This window comes from Passer domesticus, chromosome 1 (genome assembly GCF_036417665.1).
Source record: "Passer domesticus isolate bPasDom1 chromosome 1, bPasDom1.hap1, whole genome shotgun sequence".
NCBI classification, from domain to species: domain Eukaryota; kingdom Metazoa; phylum Chordata; class Aves; order Passeriformes; family Passeridae; genus Passer; species Passer domesticus.
In genome coordinates this window covers 2,903,547-2,924,383 of record NC_087474.1, presented here as the reverse complement: position 1 = coordinate 2,924,383, position 20,837 = coordinate 2,903,547, and the positions used below count along the sequence as shown (strand labels likewise).

The following is a 20,837-nucleotide window of genomic DNA, read 5'->3' as shown; positions in this document are numbered from 1 at the left end:
CCCAAACAGGTACACAAATTTGTGTTCATGTGCCTGTCAGGAGGCTTTGATTTTGCATTTTAAAGTGTAGCACTGTGGTCATTACACTCCATAAAAACTCCCAGATACACTGGACCCATATAAGAAAAAGGTTTCATTATAAAAAATTGACAATAACTGTTAAGAGAGTGTTTCTCTTATGCCAATCATGTTGATTTAATATGGGATTAGTAACATTTAGAACTGTCCATCCCCCCAAAAACCATTTTGTGTTAAAATAAATGAGTTTTGCCAGGAGCATAGAGAATTCCCATAATCCTAGCATCAATCACTCAATTCATCCAGTCCAGTCTTTGAACAAAGTCAAAAATTTGCAAAGCTTAAACACAGCATGGAGAATTGTTAATATTTATCTCCCACTTCATATCCCTGCTACGTCACTTCTGTGCAAAAAGATAAATGCTTCAAATCAGCAACTGAGAGGAGAAAGAGAAGTCAAAAAGCAGGTGAAAGATGCTAAGAGAAGATGAAGAAGTGAGGTCTGGCTCTTGCTTTGGAAAATGAACTCTTGTTCTTTATATCACTGTGCTCTGCACACCCTGAGTCTGGCAGTGCTTGTAAGTAATTGCATGGGGAAAAAAAAAGCTTTACTTCATTGTGTTTCAATAATTGTTCATTTCCTGGTGGGAGCAGATGGTCAGATACAGCTTTATTTTAAAATAATTTTTTATGAGTCTCTTTTCTCTCTGTTTTCTTTGGATTCCAGTTAAACAAGGCAAGATGCAATGAAAAGTGTGAACAGCAGCAGAAGGGACCCACGTTGTGAGATCTTTATATCAGTTTATTTCTCTGCTTTCTTATGACACACTCAGTAAAGAGAAACACATAAAGAGAAATTCTTATTTTGTGTGTGTGGGCTTTGAAAGACAGTGACAGGAGAAAAAACTGGAGGAGGGCTGTTACACCAGAGCAGCTGAGTTTTGATAGAGTTTTCTTTCATTTCAGATTCTGCAGGTTTTTTGTTACAATTTCATCTGCCTTAGTGGTAGCATTGATATTTTTTGGCATGTAAGCAGCTGAGATGCTGCAGGTAACAAGAGTGGAACCAGCAGAGATGTTTAGGGCAGATTTAGAAAAATCCAAAGCCATTAAATAGCTTGGTAATATCTTTGGATAGAGATTGGCAAACCAAGACCCAGGATCACACCAGTATCAGGAAAGGTTTGTGCAAATCAGAAGGATATTGTCTTTACTTTTGAGAATAATCACATCTTCAGCATCTTCCTTTTGTCATGCCTCCTCTACATCCCTTCTTCTTTCCTGGGAATCTCTTCTCTGAAGGGACATTTTATGAAGGGTGACACAGCAGCTTGGAGTTTTTTCCTTCATTGAGGAAAATAAACCACTGTGAAATGGCTGAACAGATTTTTTACTGATGTGAAACAAGAGATTCCTCTGTACCACCTGTGTGACAAACCCACTTCCCTGACTGTTCCTAAGTAGAATAGCAGGACTCAGTGCTAATGGTTTAAAATATGACTGAAGGTCTCTGTAAGAACCTGCCTCATTTAGCCAAGAGAAACGGAATTTTCTCCTACAAAGTTGGGTTGCTTTCTGTATTATTATGTATTGATCAAAACCAAGTCTATATGTTAGTGTACAATGAAAATATCCTAGCATGGGTTGCATACTAGAGGATAGGTGAACAAACCTCATTTGAGTATAAAATGATGGAAAAGCAGCTCTCTGGTTTTGTTGGTGGTATAATTTTTTCATATACTTTCTCTGGAAAACATGAACTCTGCTCCTGGAAAGGTTTGGAATGCTTGAGAGACTGACTCTCATCGCCTTAAAGTGGGGGTCTACTAGAGGTAAAGTGCTTTGGGGTGATAAATGTACCTAAAAGACAGCCTGGGATTGGAATAAATATTTTTAGTTTATTTAACCTGAGTTTCTGTCATATCAGATCTCCCTCTCAGTGCTTGCTCAGGCAGTGGTTAGTGCTGACTTGAAAATAAACTGTGACAGCACCTCCTAAGGCTGGTTCTTCTTGCAGAAGGCAACAATTTAAATACCTGATACTTGAGCAGCTTCATCTTTTCATTTGAGATGCGTGTGCTAAATTAAGCATTCTCACAATCTGGAGACTTAGAAAGTAAAAGTGGAAAAAAAGACTTTCCTGGAGTTTCCTGGACTGGTGAATGAGCCAAACAAGCTCTGCTTTTGCCATGGACATTTCAGAGAGCAGAGGGAGTTTGGACAGGCAAAATCTAGCAATGCTTTTTGCCAGGAGAAATAATTTAGAATAGTGCAAATAGATGAATTTCCTCCTGCTGAGGTTTTTCTGGGCACAGTTCACTGAACCAAGAGAATGTTGTAAAAGAGATTTTCAGTAAATGGTTTGACTGTTTTTTCTACTGACTAATAAAGCTGCTTCTTGCAATAGCTGTTATACACCGTGGTTAGGGAGTTTTCCTGTAGTCACTGTCCAGGGTGGGTACAAGGGGAGAAATAATATATGTTGGCATGGAAAGAGGCATCAAGACAGCAAAGCTTTTCAAGAAAGATGCCAATTTTCTGTAATTCTGCCTGACATTGCATTTCTTAGTGAAGACAAATGGAGGGTCTCCCTAGATCCCCTGGTTTTACTCATCTGGATGACATTCCTGGAGCATGTGTCAGATCTCCTCCTCCTGGGGCAGGGCAATGTCTGTGCTGTGCTCTATCCATCCATCCACCCATGCATGGATCCATCCATGCATGGATCCAACCCTGGATCCATCCATCCATGGATCCATCCATGCATGGATCCATCCATCCATGGATCCATCCATGGATCCATCCATGGATCCATCCATCCATCCATCCATCCATCCATCCATCCATCCATGCATCCATCCATCCATCCATCCATCCATCCATCCATCCATCCATCATCCATCCATGCATCCATCCATCCATCCATGCATCCATCATCCATCCATCCATCCATCCATCCATCCATCCATCCATCCATCCATCCATCCATCCATCCATCCATCCACAGTTACCCTCCTCTCACACACACCAAACTCCATTCAGCCTGGAGAAGGAGCCCTGCTTTTTGCTGCTGCCTTAAACTGATCCATGGCACTGCTGTCTGCAAATCTGGCAGGAAAACCACATCCTCCTAAAAGTGCAGTAAATGAGAAGCAGATAATCTTGCAGGGCAAACATGTGGAAATAATGACATTTTTAACTACCAGGGCCCAAACCCCAGAAAAACAAATGCTGTGTAATTAATCCACTGCTCTCCAGCATTTTGAGAGCCTTGAATTTTTGGTCAATATGCAGTTCAAATGCTCTGCAGGCCAACATGAGACATGGACATTAACATGGAGGGGAGAGACCAGCTTATTGGAAAGGATACAATCTGCCCTCTGAATGAACTGAAAGCCACAGAGTTATTTTCCAAATTCCCTGAATATTAATCTTCTCTGGGTGGAAGAAAACTGAGCCATATGCCAGCCACCTGTTCACCATGCAAGTCTCATCCTGGGTTCATTTTCTGTTTTGTCTCTGTGTTTTTATGTCTATATTCACAAATGCTTCATCAGCACTAGTGGCCAGGGTGAAGAGATAAAAGTCAGAGTGTCTCTGATCACAACTCATCTTTGGGGTCTGGGGACAGAGGTTAAGGCTGGACAAGGCACATATATTTTAATTTGAGTGAAATAGTCCTGTGCACTCCTGCCCAGTGGGTGCATCCTCAGCAATCTGGGTGTAACAGCCTGGGCAGAATTTGTTTTTTTCTGCCCAAAGTTCTCTGGATGCCTTCAGATCCTCCTGTAGTTCCCATATAAGTCTAAATAAGGACTAAACAAACTGAATGTCTCCTGCTATTAAAACCCTGTGTGTCACTTTTTTCTTTACACCATCATTGGTGCAGAATGCTTTTTTTCCCCCAATAAAGGAGTTTTGCCTCCCACCCTGTGTAAAGAAAGGCAGATGGCAGAAGGGAGAGAACAGATTCACTCCTTTTGAAGTGAAGAGCTCTTTCAGGTGACAGTTTTGCAGTAATTGTCTGTGATTTCATGGTGATGCTTCTTTGGAGGTTGGCAGGGGTTTGTCTGTGCACAGGCTCTGCAGCATTTCCTGCAGCACTGAGCCCTTCACTGATGAGAAAAGAACCTGGCTAGGGGCAGGGGCCATAGTTAACAGGGTCTAGCTAAACTCAGGCTCTAGCAAAGAGATCTTTTATTTTGAATGTAGCCAGAGGAATTGATAAACTTTCTAGTGCAGAGTTATAACCACCAGCTTGTGCAGAGACAAGCAGCCTTTGGATGGAAACCTTAAGCACTGTTCTATGCCCTTAAACCAGCCCTGTTAGATGCAAAAGTAGGTCTGGACTTAATGCCTGATGGGATCCCATCCAACCCCTTCTATCTGATGCCCCTAAACTCTCCTCCCTACAGGTTGCTGGGAATGTCCACCCAGAATGTGATTTTATGGTAGAGCTAAAGAAAAAGGAGGCTGAATGTCTGGAGGTCCCACAAGAGCATGGAAATGCAACATCACCAGGTATCCATCCATGTGTGAGGGAGAGGGAAGAGACCAGAGTCAGGACATGGCCAGGCTGCCAAAGGTCCCACGTGCTGTTGTCTTGTCAGCTCTTCTTCCATCTACCCCCATTCCTTTCTATACTTTTCTTTTTTCCCACAGTCCTTCACATTCAAATATGGACAGTCAATTTATCAGAGTGAATCCTTGTGCCCTTGTCCAATTCCTTGGCATCATGCTTGCTTGTTTGTGAGGGTGTGTTGATCTTTAAAAATAGGGCAACTCCTGAGGAATTACAGTGATCTGATCTTTTTTCCAGCCTCACTCTTCATTTATTGCATTCTTTCTGAAAACTCACCTCAGTCTAACACAGGGGTCTAACTAAAGCAGATTAAATAGCACTTTGAGGGTGTTTATTTCTCATAATAAAAACTGTGGCTAAACTATATTTATAAGATATGGAAGGGGTGGAGTGGCAGAGTTTAAAAAGGTTTGGGGTTTTATTTTGCTCAAATTTAACCATGCTTAAAAATATATTTAACTTTCTGTCTGAGGTTGCAAGAGAACTTGGGACAAATTGCTGTGCTGGCCAGAAGCAGATGCTGGAGAGATTCTTGCCTTACCGTGTCCAAACATCCTCTTTCACTTCATGAAGGAGCCAGGTGATGTCCTACCATGGTTACCCCTGTTGTGTGTATGGCAAGAGCATTTCTAAAAGGGAGGGTGAAGACAGAGAATTTCATGTTCCCATGAGCTGGATCAGAGAAGTGCAAAGATTTTTAGGAGGATCTGAGGGACCTTAGCAGTTCTTGTAATATTTTAAGGATTATCCATAAGTGGATTTGATTTCCATAGTTTCTGATGAGATCCTGGATCAAAAATTATTTTTTTTTCACTTCTGCAATACAAGGAGTGATTCCTTGGTTTCCATGCACTCTGGGATCAGTTTGTTGCTTGAGTTTTCTACAAAGCTCATCTGGAGGCTGTCTAGGTCAGAACTTAAGCTTGGGGTTTCTTGAGATTTATGCTGTGATTGGTGTGGGATGAAATGAAAGGCAGAGGAATGAACAATATGATTGTTCTTTAAGACCAAGGTTGGAGATGCAAAGCAGACTTTAGCCCTTGGAGCAGCACATGTGCTACAAAACTGCAAACAAATACCTTTGTGTCTGCTCCCTCTCTGGGTGAGCATGGCCAGTAACAAAATGTGAGCCCACAAAGAGCAAACCACCTTCCAGAAAATACCTGGATTTGGCAGTTCCACAAGAAAAAGAAACTGCAAAACCCAACCTCTGCCACATTCAACACATGCTACTTATAAACGAGGGATAAGGAAAATCCCTTTCATCTGTGCAGATTCATTTCCTGCCCTGGGATTTTTGACTTCTCCTTCATCTGACTCATAATTTTTTTTTTTTTAATTTTTTTTTTTTTTTTTTTTTTTGTGGAAGCGTGCTGTCCTCATGGAAGGGGCTGCTTATGCCAGCTTCTGATCTGCTAGGGAAGAGAAAGCCCCAGGGGAGGTGGGAATGAGAAGGGATATGGTGGATGGATGAGTGCTGTGCAGAACAGAAATTTATGGAGCAGTGCTTCTTCTCCAGTGTGCCTGATATAATTCCTTCCTTAGTCATTCCCACCTCTACCCCATCACCTTTGTTCTTTCCCTTCTTCCCATTGCTTACCTATAAATAAAATACAAAGTTTTGTATCTGATGACTTGAATGTGCACAGGAAAATTGTCCTACTGACTCTGTGAGATGCTAATGATCCTCTTCTCCTGGTACGACTTTGTACCAGTCCGAGATCTTCTCCTGGTTTTTATTTTCCATATTATCTCGTCCTCCACTGAGAAAATTAAATACTTCTTTTTCAGCTGGGATGATAAAAAGAAACTGCACAAAAAAGGGCTGGTCTGACCCATTCCCTCCCTACCATGTGGCCTGTCCAGTAGAAGATGAGATTCCTCTTGAAGAAGTAAGTTTAATTACACAAATATATGTGAGTGGTGTGCTGATGTTATAGTATTCCTTTATATTCCTGAAGAGGGAAACTCAAAAGAAGCTGAAATTTCTTTCTAAGTATGGGATATAATTCCAATTTTTACTCTGGTCAATAATTCCAATTTTTACTTATTTTGTAAGATAACTGAGAATGTTTTATTATTCAGGTGTAACAATAACAAAGCCAGCTGTAAATTCACAAGTATAACAGACAAAGATGTATCACAAAATGTTCATAAATGTGTATTAAGACATTTCAGTAATATCAGTCAGCAAGATGAATTTGTAGTATCACAGCATCTGTACAGAAAATGTGCTATTAAAAGACCACTGTTAAAAATTTAGCAATGTAAGGAAAAGAGGGGTTTTGGGTGTCTCATCCTGCATGAAATATCTAATTCAACAATGGAAAAAAAGAGTCCCAAAATCTTTGCAATCTCTGTAATGCAGATCAGAATTTGACATATTTCTTCAGCCAGACTTTCATTGTTGGTGATACCTTGAGGTTAAAGGCAGAGGGAAAATATAGTGCTTGACCCCTAATTGATAAGGATAAAAACATGGTTCATATCACCATGGGGAGATTTTGCACAGGTTCCCAGAGAAGCTGTGGCTGCCCCTGGATCCCTGGAAGTGTCCAAGGCCGGGTTGGACAGGGCTTGGAGCAACCTGGGATAGTGGAAGGTGTCCCTGCCATGGCAGGGGGTGGGACTGGGTGTTCTTTAAGATCCTTCCCAACCCATTCTGTGATGATTCCATTATTCCACCTAGAGGAAACTCCTCAGTTGTAGGTTTATCCACTTAAGGAGTTGATTATTTTCTCTTTTTCACATCTGATTTGTTGCCAGCTATGGTCAGCCTAGCACAGTTTTGATGTTTCTCATGGAGTGGTGCATCCAGACTTCCTGGCAAGCTTTGGAGCTCTGAGGTTCTTCAGTGAGCTCTGGTTGGAATTGTGCACAGTCAGGAATTTGGGTAATCCTATACAACTCACAGTTCACCCACTAGACAAAAAAACCCCATTATGCCTGGTTTCCACCCCATTTAACTTCTTCATTTAACTGGGAAAGTTGGAGTTGATCTCTGCACCATGGATCTGTCTTAGTGCTTTAGTCAGGATCGGGTGGGAATTTTGCAGGGATATCTCTTGGCTGTCCCCACTTACTGCATTCCCACTGAGGCATGCTCTCAGAAAGGATAATCTGGTTTCTTATGGATAAAATTGAACTGGAAGGTAAATTCAGAGTGCACCTGCTGTGCTCTGAGCAGTGATAACAGCTCAGCCCAGATCAGACTGTGGATAATCATAAATCTGGACATTTGGATGCAAAGTCCTTGGCATAAAAGATTTCACTCTACTAATTCAGGAGTTGGAATGAGATGATATTTAAGGTCTCTTCCAACCCAAACCAGTCAAGGATTTATGAGTCTATGACCTGCTCTTTCTAAGGCAGGTGTAGTGATAGATCCTTTTTGTTGGTCACAGAAACCAATGTGGTCTGATTTTCTAAAGACTTGAATTGTCTTCTGAGATTGTTTCCCTTCATTAAATATAAAAGAAAAAGGATGAGAAAAAACAGGTTTGTATTAATAATTAAACAGATCAGCCCTGTGGCCAGGCTCTTCTCGTTCTACTACAGATTCATATTTAGCCAGCTAATTTTTAAGCACATAAATACATTAAATAAATATCAGTCTTATAATGCCTAAAGTTCCACTTAAGGCTCAAAATGAGCATCTCCCCTTCCCCAAGTGAACTGTAGAAATGTACTTCACAGCTGTGCAGATTTTAGGTTATAAAAGCATTTAAATGGGACCCAAGAGACAGATCATGTTAGACTGGAGTTAGATTTGCAGCCTAGAGCTTTTTCATTCTGTTTTCTGCTTTCCTCTGAGACAGTTGAAGTCAACTTATTTTTACTCAGATTGTGTCTGATAGAGGAGCCACTTAAATTGAAATGGATTTTGACTGACATTCCAACAGAGCAGTAGCTGAGTTTGGCAGCAAGAAAAACAGAGGAAAGAAACAACACCTGAAAAAAGAAAACAACAAATCAACCCATAACAACACAATAAAAATTGAAAGGAGGAATAGGCAGCAAAAATGGAAGTAGGGAAGCAGAGAGTAGGAAAGAGGAGAAACATAGAGATAGGCTGACAGAATTCTGTATTAATCATGCTGCCAGCAGCATTGTCCTGCTACTGCTGGGGAGAAAACATGGTATAGAGCACAGCATTTATAAAAATTGCATAAAATTTTGAACAATGCCTTTTTGAAAGACCGGTGCAGGTTTTTATGGTTTTTGAATGAGCTTCAAACTACCCTGACCAATACATGTTTCAGCATCAGATTGGGCTGTATCCACATAACTATGGAATGGGACTACACAAAAGAAACATAATGAGTGATTTAAGTTGAATTTTGCTGTGGGAAAGAAGAGGGGAACAGAGGCAGTCAGGGACGTCAACAGAATGGAAGCAGCAAACAAAGCAAAACTGACAGTATCAGTAAAAAAGCTGTTATTTAACAGCAACTTGTGTGACAAATTGTTCTTTTCTTTTCTAGCAATCCTACTTTTCTACTATAAAGATCATCTACACTGTGGGATACAGCGTGTCCATCGCCTCCCTCATCATTGCTGTGACAGTTCTGATTGCATTCAGGTAAAGGTGTCCTCTAACCTCAATTCTTTTCACAGTTCTTAATTTCTTAGACTATGGAAGACAACATTAGGCATAACAAAATAATAGAAATAGAAATCTAGGTGAATAAAAATAAAATATTCCAGTCATGTTGGTTAAATAATATGAAACTGAAGCTGGAAATTAAAAGGCATTAGAGAGAGCCAGGAATAAGAAGATTTAGATTTGGGAAATAAATCCTGGCTGTCTCTTGGCAAAACTCAGATACTCACTTTGATCCTGAAGAACCAACAGAAAAATTTACTTGCTTTAGGCTGGAATGAAGATTTTTTTTTTTTTTTCCTAAACTATGCATGCCTGCCTGTTATGGCTCCAGGGAATTTTTAATAAGAATATACACAAAGGACTTGATTCTGAATGAAAGTTCCCATGGCATTGTATAGATTACTATTGAAACATTTACCACTAAAGACATGTTTTAAAGTTTGTTTCAGAATTTGGTCACATTTGGTGAGAATTCTTTCTTACTGAGTTAGGTATTTTATACATATTTATAGGTATATTCAGGTCTAATTAAGAATATTTAAAATATTTTATCGTGTAATGTAGATTTAATGTTTGCCACCATATGGGATTTATTTTATTGATCTTTGCTTATTTCTTGTATTTCTGTGAGACAAAAAAAGAAAAAAAGAGGAAAGAAAAAAGCAGGAGTTTTATTATTATGCTGTGAGAATCAAGGTTCTCTAGGGAAAATTTCTTGACCTCTGCTGGTTCCTAGTTCGTGTCTGGAAGCCACCAGATATGTTTATTGACATCCACTCTGACCTCAGGAAAACAAACCAGCCCAAATGAGGGGAAAGAAAGAAACAATGGACATAAGGAGACGTAGTAATAGGGAGGAAAAAGTCATAATTAACAATGGGGTTGGCATTTGAGGTCAGCAATAAAATTCTGCACACTCCAGGTGAACTTTCAGATTAGGTGACCCTCAGATTACTGGGTCTGGATAGAATTTGGCTTTTAGTGGAACTTTTGGATTATTAACTCAAGTCCTCATCTCCAGATGAAAACATGAAGCTGTATAACTCCCTCAAAAATCTGTATATAATAACAGCAAAAATTTAATCTTAATTAACTGGGAATTTAAGGTAGATTTACAAATTGAATTTAAAGTAGATGTGCCAAATTGCTGTAAAGCTCTTCTGTGCTTTTACTTATATCATCAAAATAACTTTGGCACAGTAAGGAAAAAACCTGTAATTCTGTTTTAAAAGGAAAGATATTAAGATGTAGATTGTGGCTGATTTGCTTCACATGAGGAAGTTTTCTGCCTCTCTCTGAAAGAGCTCAGTGGATCAAAATGTTCTTCCTAAATATGTTTGGAAGTACCTGAGATAAAACAAGGGCTTATTGCTTATTTTAATTACTACCAGCACAAGTAAATTAATTAACTCTGAGGGATCTCTCCTTTTCTTCCAGGAGGCTTCGCTGTCCCAGGAATTATATCCATGTACAGCTCTTTTTTACATTCATCTTAAAGGCTATTGCCATTTTCATTAAGGATGCTGTCCTTTTCCAGGAGGAAGGCATTGATCACTGCAGCTTCTCTACAGTAAGTACATGAAAAGCAGGATATTGTGGTATTTGATGTTTTTATGTACCATTTATTTATGGTTTCACTTTTCATGCCTCTTTTTTACTACTTACTCTTTTGTTTTGTTGGTTTTTTTCCCCTTCTAACCTGGTAATGAAAATTATAAAATTCTTTCATTCAGTATATTTTACTTGCATAAATATGTACATTATGGTCTCCTATGTTCTTAAAGCATCAATTTGTGATGTTGCAGCACTCTAAATGAAATTTGGACTTTCACATAGAACAAAGTAGTATCATTACACTGTGTTTCAATAATCTGAAGCCTAAAATTAAAGATCTCTGAGTACATCAAAGAACGACTTTTAAAGCTTATTCTTCTGGAAATGTTTGATTTCCTGTTCTGCTCTGTAAACCACAAAGCACTCAAGGTACCAGGCAATGAATTTAGCATTCATCCAGCCCCAGATCTTGGCAATGGTTTTCAAGCAGAGGTTTATGGGATGGTTCTGCATTGCTCACAACCACAAAATTTTAGAGCTGAGCATAAGGAGAAAAATGGGTCCTTGAACCTTTATTCAAGGAGCATTTGACACTGAAGGAACACTCAAGGCAGTGAATTTGCGAGAGATCACATGCTTGGGTATTGTATTTGCAGGGTGCCACAGTGAAAGAAGTAATGATGAATCTGCCACCATGTCCTCAGAAGGCTAATTTATTATTTTATGATACTATATTATATTAAATAATACCATACTATACTGAAAAATACAGAAAGGTTACTTACTGAATGCTAAAAAAGACAATAATGAAAACTCGTGACTTTCTCCAGAGTCCCCCCACAGCTTGACACTGATTGGCCAATGAGACAAAATAATTCACACCAGACACCAATGAAACAATCACCTGTGGGTAAACAATCTCCAAACACATTCCAAAGCAGCAAAACACAGGAGAAGCAAATGAGATAAGAATTGTTTTCCTTTTTCTCTGAGGCTTCTGAGCTTCCCAGGAGAAAAATCCTGGGCGAAGGGATTTTTCCAGAGAATGTGAATGCCACACTTGGGAGCCCAAGTCATATTTCTAACACAGAGATAGAAAGCAGAATGCAGAGGGGATTCCAAGGTGTTATGATGGCTAAAGCCTTACTACTCATAAATCCATGTTACATTTGAAGCTCTCAGTTTAAACATCAGTTTAAAGCTCTTGTTCTTGGTAGAATTCAGCAAATATCACAGATGTCTACCTCACGGTCAAACCAAAGAGATGTATCTCCAAGCCATGCCTAAACTGTGACTTTCCTGTTCCTCAGACTGAATGCAAGATCTCTGTGGTTTTCTGCCATTACTTTATGATGACCAATTTCATGTGGCTGCTGGTGGAGGCTCTCTACCTGAACTGCCTGCTGCTCTCATCCCTTTCTCATGGAAGAAGATATTTTTGGTGGCTGGTTCTCTTTGGCTGGGGTAGGTTTTTACAGATTTTACAGGAAATTAGTAAAAGGCAAGGTGTTAAACGAGGCTGTGCAGCCTGGAGAAGACAAGGCTCCACAGTGACCACAGAGCAACTTCCAGGGGGTACAAGAAAGCTGGAGAGGGACTTTTCCCAAGGAATGGAGTGATGGGACATGGAAATTCCATACTGTGAGGGCAGTGAGACCCTGGCACAGATTGCCCAAGGGGCCTGTGGACTCCCCATGCCTGGAAGTGTCCAAGGCCAGGTTGGATGGGGATCTGGGACAGTGGAAGGTGTCCCTGTGGGTTGGAGCCAGGTGATTTTTAAGGTGCTTTCTTCCCCAGGCCATTCTATGACCCCATGATTCCATGGCTCTATGATTCTATTACTCTACAACTTTATGTTTCTATGATTCCATGATCCATTCCCATTAAAAATACTGGATGTGGTACCCAATTGATCTAACTAAATAAGGCCCCTAATCTGGGCCTTACTTCCATTTTATTTTTATGTGCATACTAGCCAGAAGCAATCAAGTTTTTTATGGCAATAAAGCCCCTGTGAAAGGGGTGGGAAATCAATTCTATTTGAGAATGCACGAGGAGACATCCTCCAGCCTTAACCTTCTTCACCCCACTGAAAACACCTCTAAGGAATTATCACAAACACCAGAGTTCAATGTGCCTTGCTCCTGTTTGTGCAGAATGGTTACACAGGTTGGGAAAGGGAATTGTTTTTTCCTAAGCAGGAATTTTTTTTATTCCTGGTATTTCTACAACCCATCTTTTGCACTGGGCTATCATATGAAGCAGCTCTGTCCACTAAATAACAGGACAGGCAGTGAAACAGCAACATCTCCCTCTGATTTTGTTGTTGTCTGGAATAAATTGAATTGTTCTGACTTAGAAATCTGAAACCGAGTGGGTGCCCACAGAGAGCTGCTATGGGAAGGAAAAAGCAGAGCACACCTCTATGGCAGGTGAATGCACTTGGCCAGAGGAATTTTTTGTTGCCTTTGGGAGGGAAATCCATCAAAGATTGGATGGTCTGTTGCCATCAAAGATTAAGAAAGGCCTGACAACTCAGCAAACAGAATCACTTTTTGTGTTTTAAGGACTGTTTAAAACAATTCCTGCCACAGGAACTGACTCCAAAAGATAATTCCAGCTCTCATAAATGATTGATCTGTATCATTGTAGCAGAGTTTCAGTGGACAAGGCTTGAATTAATTATACCTTATTTTAAAATGTCTGACAGGCTTTCCAACACTTTTCACCCTTATATGGATATTGACAAAATTCTACTTTGAAGACACAGCGTAAGTCATTGTTTCCCACATTATTCTATATCCTTGGGTTGCATTTTTAATTGATTGCTGTGATTACATACTCATCTTTTTCTAAACTTGCTATCATGTTCACAGATGCTGGGATATTAATCAAGGTTCTCCTTATTGGTGGCTAATCAAAGGACCAATTATAATTTCTGTGGGGGTAGGTACTTCTGAGGTTGCTGATATTGCTTACAAGAAAAAAAGGCTTTTATATTAAAATTGGGTTTCTTTGATGAGTTGTAGGAAGAGGAATGGTAAATGTCTACTGTTAACTGCCTGTGTCCAATGCTAACTAAAAAGTTCATCTTTCAAACAAATTGAAACTTTCTTAGAATTGTCAGTTTAGTTGAAATTAATAGTAAGTGATTGGACTAAATACTCCATATATTTGAAAAAAAAATTTTAGTGTAAGAGCTCAGATTCTGCCATAAATTTTAATACAAAACTGTCAAGGGAAATAGGATTTGTTCAGAGCTGACAACAGATAACAGCTCTTGAGCCTGGCATTTATTGAATAAACTGATGGGCTTTAAATGATTATCATAAATGTTTGCTCCCACAAGTCATTAAACCCAAGCAGTGTCTGAGAAAGCAGTTAATGGGTGACCTTAAGGTCAGCTATTAAAACTTAATTTAATTGGAGGACAGATGCATGAAAATGAGGGGTATGGAATCAGAGAATTTGGGTTGTAAGGGACCTTAAAGATCCACACAAACAATGTGAGTGAAGAATCTGAAGTAGAATTCTAGCCAGAGCTCACTGTGTTTCAATAAAATACTTCATGTCCTTCTACCTCTGTTATTTCTTCTGCTAGAATTGACATAGAGCATCACTAATGGATAGAATGAGGTTGGACTTTCTGGTAAAATGAGGACATTCTTGGACAAAATTAAACATTCAGCCTCACCGAAGGAAGAGCTGATGTGTACAGACACTCCAAAAATGCATGGGGAGAATCCCTCTGATCATGAAAAACTGAACAGCCTCACAGACTGTGCATAAAGCTGTGCCAAACTACAACTGTAGAAGAATTGATTTGCAAGTTAGGATTGACCTTAACTGCTTTGGAGCTGAGCTAATGCTCCTCAAGGGCTCCTTCAGAGCCAACAAATGGAAATATGCACTTTTGGCAAGTTTCAGATTCAGATTCACCTGATTTAAAACAAGTATTTACCTTGGGAGGAGGTGAGCTGCCCCAAGCCCACCTGAAGCTCTATTAACTCTCCTGGCTGGTTCTACACTGGCTGCAAAGGCAGAACAGGGTGATCAGCTCTGATGGAAATATCTCATTGTAGAGGTATTTAGGCAGAAGAATTCTAATACTGCCCAGAGAGATCAGCCAGAATTTAATGCAATGTTTGTCTCTAAGGAAAATCCAACTGATTTGAGCTACAAAAGGTAAAAGAGAGTCACACAAGCTAGTGATGAAAATATTTTTCTGAACAAAGTGAAAGTCTCAAGTTTTCATCTTCAGCCATTTCTTCAAGAAGGAATACAACTTATTTAAATTCTTGAATGATGCCAGAAGGAATAGTATTAAAGACCTTACATTAAAACTGCAGAAATTACATTCTAACTAAAATAAATAAAAAAAAAAACAACTTACCATATTTTCACTTCAAAGTTTTACATCAGAAATTAACCTCTTCTTTTTGTTCCCTCCCACCCCTAAAATGTTGTGAACAGGTCAATTTTGTTCTATTTATCAACATCATCAGAATTTTGCTGAAAAAACTAGACCCTAGACAAATCAACTTCAATAATTCTTCTCAGTACAGGTAATGTATGGAATAATTTTTAAAAACTCAATTATTTTAATTATAATAATAAAAAGTTATGTTGTCTTTTCTAAACAGAGAAGTACTTGTTCAGTGTCACAGACAGGCTCAGTTTAACTGGAATTAAATTTTAGAATTCCCAACCTTATCCCATTCCAAAGGAAATTAGTCAAAGGCTGAGACTCAAGTCACCTTATATTGGCTAATGGGATGTATTCAGATCAGCTCAGATGTCTGGCTTCCAATTAAAATCAATGGGGAGACAACTAAATTAATTCAATTGACATTAAACCTCTATATCTCCCTTTCTCTGTATGAGAACTGTAAAGGAAGCCAGCATACTTATTTCTATTTTATATATGTATTTATATATATTAGTTTCTTTTTCACTTCTGCTCACTGCTGTGGCTCACTGAGTGCCTTAGTTTTTACTAAAAAAAAAATATTATATTACTTTATTTCATCTCATCTCTTGTGCTAGACGTCTCTCAAGGTCGACTCTGCTTCTAATTCCTTTGTTTGGAACCCATTACATTGTCTTCAACTTCCTCCCAGAACATACCAGCCTGGGGGTTCGGCTTTATTTGGAGCTCTGCATTGGCTCTTTTCAGGTAAAATTCCCACAGATCCTTTGGTTCCTTCTTACCAGTTTTTCCATTTTAGCCTTGTGTCCTCATGACAACAAGAATTGCGCAAAAAGAATCCTCAGATCCTGAAACCAGTGTCTGCTCACAGAGTTCCTGGTTCTTTGCTGAATTAAAATGTCTGAAGAGGTGACAAATCCTACCTGGCTCTAGGATGGCCTCCAGATTTTACAAATACAAAATTTCAGATAAGTGTGTAAATTGGATGGGGGACCAAAGTCGAACATGGGAAATCTTCCTTGCTACCAGTACTTGTCCACCTGCCTTCCCTGACTTCACTAACAAATTCAAGCTGACTTGGGCTGATTTAAATCCCCCAGAGGCAATCAAAGTTGTAGGTCCAGCCCCCTTGCTAATTCTTTGTCAAAGAATAAATTGATAATTAAACATAAGCATCAAGCAGTGCCTGGTGCGTGCACCAGCTGCTGTCCCAAGGAATGCCACATCCCTTCCCCTCCTGCAAACATTGGTTTGATCCCCCCCACTGCTCTGGATTGGCACACAGGGCATGGACAGCTTGAGGAGCTTGATGCCCACAAGAAAACTGCTCTGGTGTCCCCTCCAGATGGTTTTGCTGCCTGAGCTATGAGCTGGCAGGATCCAATTTCCCTTTATGTCCCTCCTGTTCCCTGTGCTGCATCTCAGTCCGAAGCAGCAGCTGTGGGAATGCCACAAAACCTCCCCAGGGAACAGATCTCTCCCTGCATGATTCCACGGGATTGTTCATGGGATGGTTCTCAGGGAGCATCACCAACAATCCATGAGTTTTGTGCTGGTTTATTCCTCTTGAGGATTGAATCTGTTGTGTCAGTCCTGTCCAACAAACTCTGTCCATTAATCCTGACCCTTTGTACAGGGAAGAGACCTTCAATGGGTTAATGAATAGTTAATGAATAATTTGATGGAATAAAAGTTTTAGGAGTTTAGCCAGGATCTGGTTGTACAGGTCCTTTGACCTCCTAGGATTGTCCTGGGTTTACTTTAGTTCAGAATCTTAACAAATACATTTAATAGGCCAGAATTGGATCTCATCTGGTAGTCTACAGAGACAGAATTTGACTGGAGAGCTATGTGAGCTCCATCCATGGATCCTCTTCAGCTGTCTCTGTTTTACTTTCTTTAGAGTGCATAAAGAATCAGCTGTCACTGTGTTGGGCTGGAGAGTGGACCACACTTCCATAACCATCAATCACATTTGTGAATTCATAGTATGTGACTGATTTTGATGAAATGCCACTCACCAGGTGTTTATCTTTAAATCTGTTCAGCTTTACTGGAGATCCATAAATTATCTTTCAAGTTCCAGCAATCTCCCACCAATAGTGATACTCACTAATTCACATACCATGAAGGCAGATAATGCAAGTAACATTTTCTGACTGTGTTAAACTTTTTCTTCTGGTCTTTTTCAGGGGTTTATTGTGGCAGTTCTCTACTGTTTCCTGAACCAAGAGGTAAGGAAACTATATCCGATTTATCTTCTACAATATTGCCTTCAGTGGCAAATATGTAGTTAACAATCAGTTTCATACAAAAGATAACCAAATCTTTCATTTTCTTATGGCTGTTACATGGGTAACAATGTTGATGAATTTCATTTCAATGATCTTCATGGGAATGAAGCCATCTAGTGGAGAAATGAACTTTTACTACTTTGCTATTCTGTCAAGTATTCTGGATCCTTTCTGCACGTTTTTAACTATAGCAGGGCTTGGAAAACTCCTGCTAAGTCCAGATCAAAAAATATAACTTGCTTCAGTGATGCAGAGACATCTCCATTTACTAAAGGTCTATGTTTAAATTGGAAAGAATTGCATACTTTTCCCCAACAGTGAAATATATGGTTTTTTAGTGTTTTTGACAGTCTCATGAAGCAACTCAGTATTTCTTTATGTTCTTTATGTTGGTAAATCTGTTTAAAATATTTAAGTCAGAATTTTGCTGTTGATCAGAGAGGAATCTTTCCTTTTAGCTTAGTGTCTAGGTCCATTTACACAGTCTAGATGTGATAATAATGCATCTTAAAGGAATTATACAGAAAATTTATCCTCCATATTTTATAATATGTTGAAACTCTGGAATTTTCCCTCATTTTCTGACTCCAGAGTAGCTGAGGTTGCTCCTTTGGAATATGACTGGGATTCAGTTTCAGACTAACACTCTATTGGATTCTGTCTGCAGTTCCTGTAAAGGAGAATTCCATATATGCCCACCCTTGTCCCCAGAAAGGGTATCCCTGGAGTGCCAAAGGTGTGTTTAGGAGATAAATCTCATCCTTGGTCACTCCAGACTCCTGGACTGTACTGACTAAACCTTCATTTTCCAGTTTTAAGTTTAAAGTCAAGGGCTGATTAAGCTTTCAAACAGTATTTAATCACCTACATGTGCCATGGGCCAAACTTTCTGAATTATATCAGAAATTCCTGAAATATTAAATTAAATGTTTTGAAATATATTAACATTCTTAGCCTTTTGGTTGAGTTTATGACCATGAATTACTGGCTGCTCTAATGATGCTTGTGTTTAGATAAAAATCCTGTCATTAGTTTATTAATAACCCTAATCCCTTTTAACCACAGACCACAGCTACACATCCAGCTCGACTTCCAGACACACAGCACTTCCATACAGAAATTCCCTTCCTATTAAACATCTGGGCAGGCACACTCCTAACAAGAATCAGATGTGACAGGAGGCTTTAGTGGGTGGCCTGGGCCCTCTCTGTGCTCCTGTGAACATGCCAGGACACAACACACAATGCCACAGCTGTCAACAACACACAGAAAACCTCTCCTGACTGCTGCTGGCTTTCCCCTCATCATCTCAAATGCCAAAGCAGCATTATTTCCAAAGCCACAAATTGGAGAATGCTGATTAAGAAACTTGCTGCAGATTATACTTTTCTAGAAGCAGATGGAACCAAGACAACATCCCTTAGCAACTGAGAAAGACCAGGCAATGTGGAGAAAATATTTTTAATTGTGTAGACTCTGCTGGTGAGATTGATGGTAGAATAAATATCCATAGGAATATTAAAAAAAAAAAGGAGAAGGTATATAGAAAAAAGCTAAGACATTTTAGAAATGGAGAAAATGGTTTGTAGTGCTAGAGACCTCAAGCTTAGTACTGATAGAACTTCAGGAGTTTTCATCAGTGCAGAAGGATGGCCATGCTGAGACAGGATTCTACTTCTCCCTATCAGCTAAAAATGAAACCAATTGGACAGAGATGATGAAAAAGTTCTTTTCTAGCCCCTCTTTCTGTCCTGCTTCTTTCCCACTGTGTGCTCCCCAGAAGAAATCAACCACAAAACAGCCTTTTCCTTTGTTCCTGAGGTGCAAACGGAGATTGGCCGGAGGTGGCATGGGAAGAGATACGGGCTGGTGCCAGTGTGGAGGAGGACCAGGTGGACTGTGCCCTCCAGCTCTGGGGTCAAAATGACCACATCTGTGTGCTGAAAACGGCCTCGGGCTCTGGAGGGGAAAAAAACCAACCAACCAAACAAAATTTTACCAAATGTAACTATTGCAGTTTTTCCTGAGCAAATTGGAACAGGATCCTCCAATTCTGACCATGGGGCTTTTTTGCAGGACAAGCATTGCAAGGACAGATTAAACCCTGACTGACCTTCTAAACACAAAATAACCCTCTCAGTGAAAACTCTGCACCACAGCAAACATAAAAATCACCTGGTTCACTTCTACACTTTCACAAGTAGCACCCTTCAGTGACACCACCTCTGGAAAACAGAATTAAATTCTAATTTAATGGGGGCTGAAGTCTATCCAGCCTGTTCAAGCTTTGTTCCATGTTTTGATTCTGCAGACACACAAATAATAAACCAACAGCCTTGCTAAACTCCAACACCATGACTAAAGAAAGTCCTTCAATTTTGTCTTTTTACATTTTCTCTTTGAATCTTTTTGCTACTAAAGTTCACAATAAAACGCTCTCAGGTTCTGATGTTATTTTAAGTGTTACAGGTTAGAAAATTCCTGACAGCCAAGTAGCAGGAAAGGGATGCATTGGGAAGGCCCAGGCTCCATATGATAATCATTAAGGAAATTCTTTGCAAGGAAATGAAAAGAAAAAGCCAATTTTTGCACAGAAAAAGAGTGAGACCCCCAGGAGATGGACTGGGAGACTGCTAGGAATATTGCTAAATACTTTCTTATGTGTGACTGTTTTTGCTCTCCAGTGTTGTAAAAGATTCAGAAGCGTGAAAATAAACTTGGATTTCCTGTGTTTGTACTTGAGTGGTTTTGTTTTGTTTTATTTTGTTTTTGGTTTTTTCCACAAAAGTGATTGTAACCTGTAGATTAAAAGATTGATTAAACTTTTTGATGGGAATATCAGGGCTTGGAAAGGGGTGAAGAAAGTTAAGCTGGACCAGCCAGTGAGGATCATTGCATCAATACACTTCACCCTGCTCTTCTGAGCATTTCAGTGAGTTTTTTCTGATTAAAAATCAGAAATTTCCATTTGCTTTGAAGGTAATTACAGCTAACCTGAAGAAATGGAAAGTTGCTTGACCTAGTTTTTCTATAAAAGTTCATTGTCCTGGAGGCATTTTCCTCTTTCATTAAAAAAAAAAAATAAAAAAAAAAAAATATATTTTTTTCCTGTTATTTTTCTACCTGTGAAAATTGCAGCAATGGCTGAGGCTGGGAGAAGTTTATTTCCATTTCTAAAGTGGCTCCTTGGAACACATTTTACAATGTGAAGCCCAAGACATTGTTTTTTACTGGTTTCCTTCCATTATCCAGAAGAATTTAGGCTGATCTGGGTGGAGATAAAGGGATTAACAGAGAGAAGCCTTCTCGTGGCTTTCAGTGTGCCACAGCACCCAGCTCTGGTGGAAAAGTGGC

The 20,837-nt window shown here is 39.5% G+C and overlaps 1 protein-coding gene across 1 annotated transcript; it reads left to right on the top strand.

Moving 5' to 3' along the window:
* The first annotated feature begins 382 nt into the window (after positions 1-382).
* GHRHR (growth hormone releasing hormone receptor) lies at positions 383-20,145 on the top strand. The gene is made up of 13 exons (XM_064400087.1): positions 383-596; positions 4,434-4,539; positions 5,073-5,180; positions 6,392-6,492; positions 9,085-9,182; positions 10,644-10,776; positions 12,071-12,224; positions 13,471-13,531; positions 13,637-13,706; positions 15,234-15,325; positions 15,807-15,936; positions 17,382-17,423; positions 19,305-20,145. The coding sequence occupies exons 1-13, from the start codon at positions 540-542 to the stop codon at positions 19,425-19,427; spliced, it is 1,275 nt and encodes a 424-aa protein (XP_064256157.1). The 5' UTR covers positions 383-539; the 3' UTR covers positions 19,428-20,145.
* Positions 20,146-20,837: the final 692 nt, after the last annotated feature.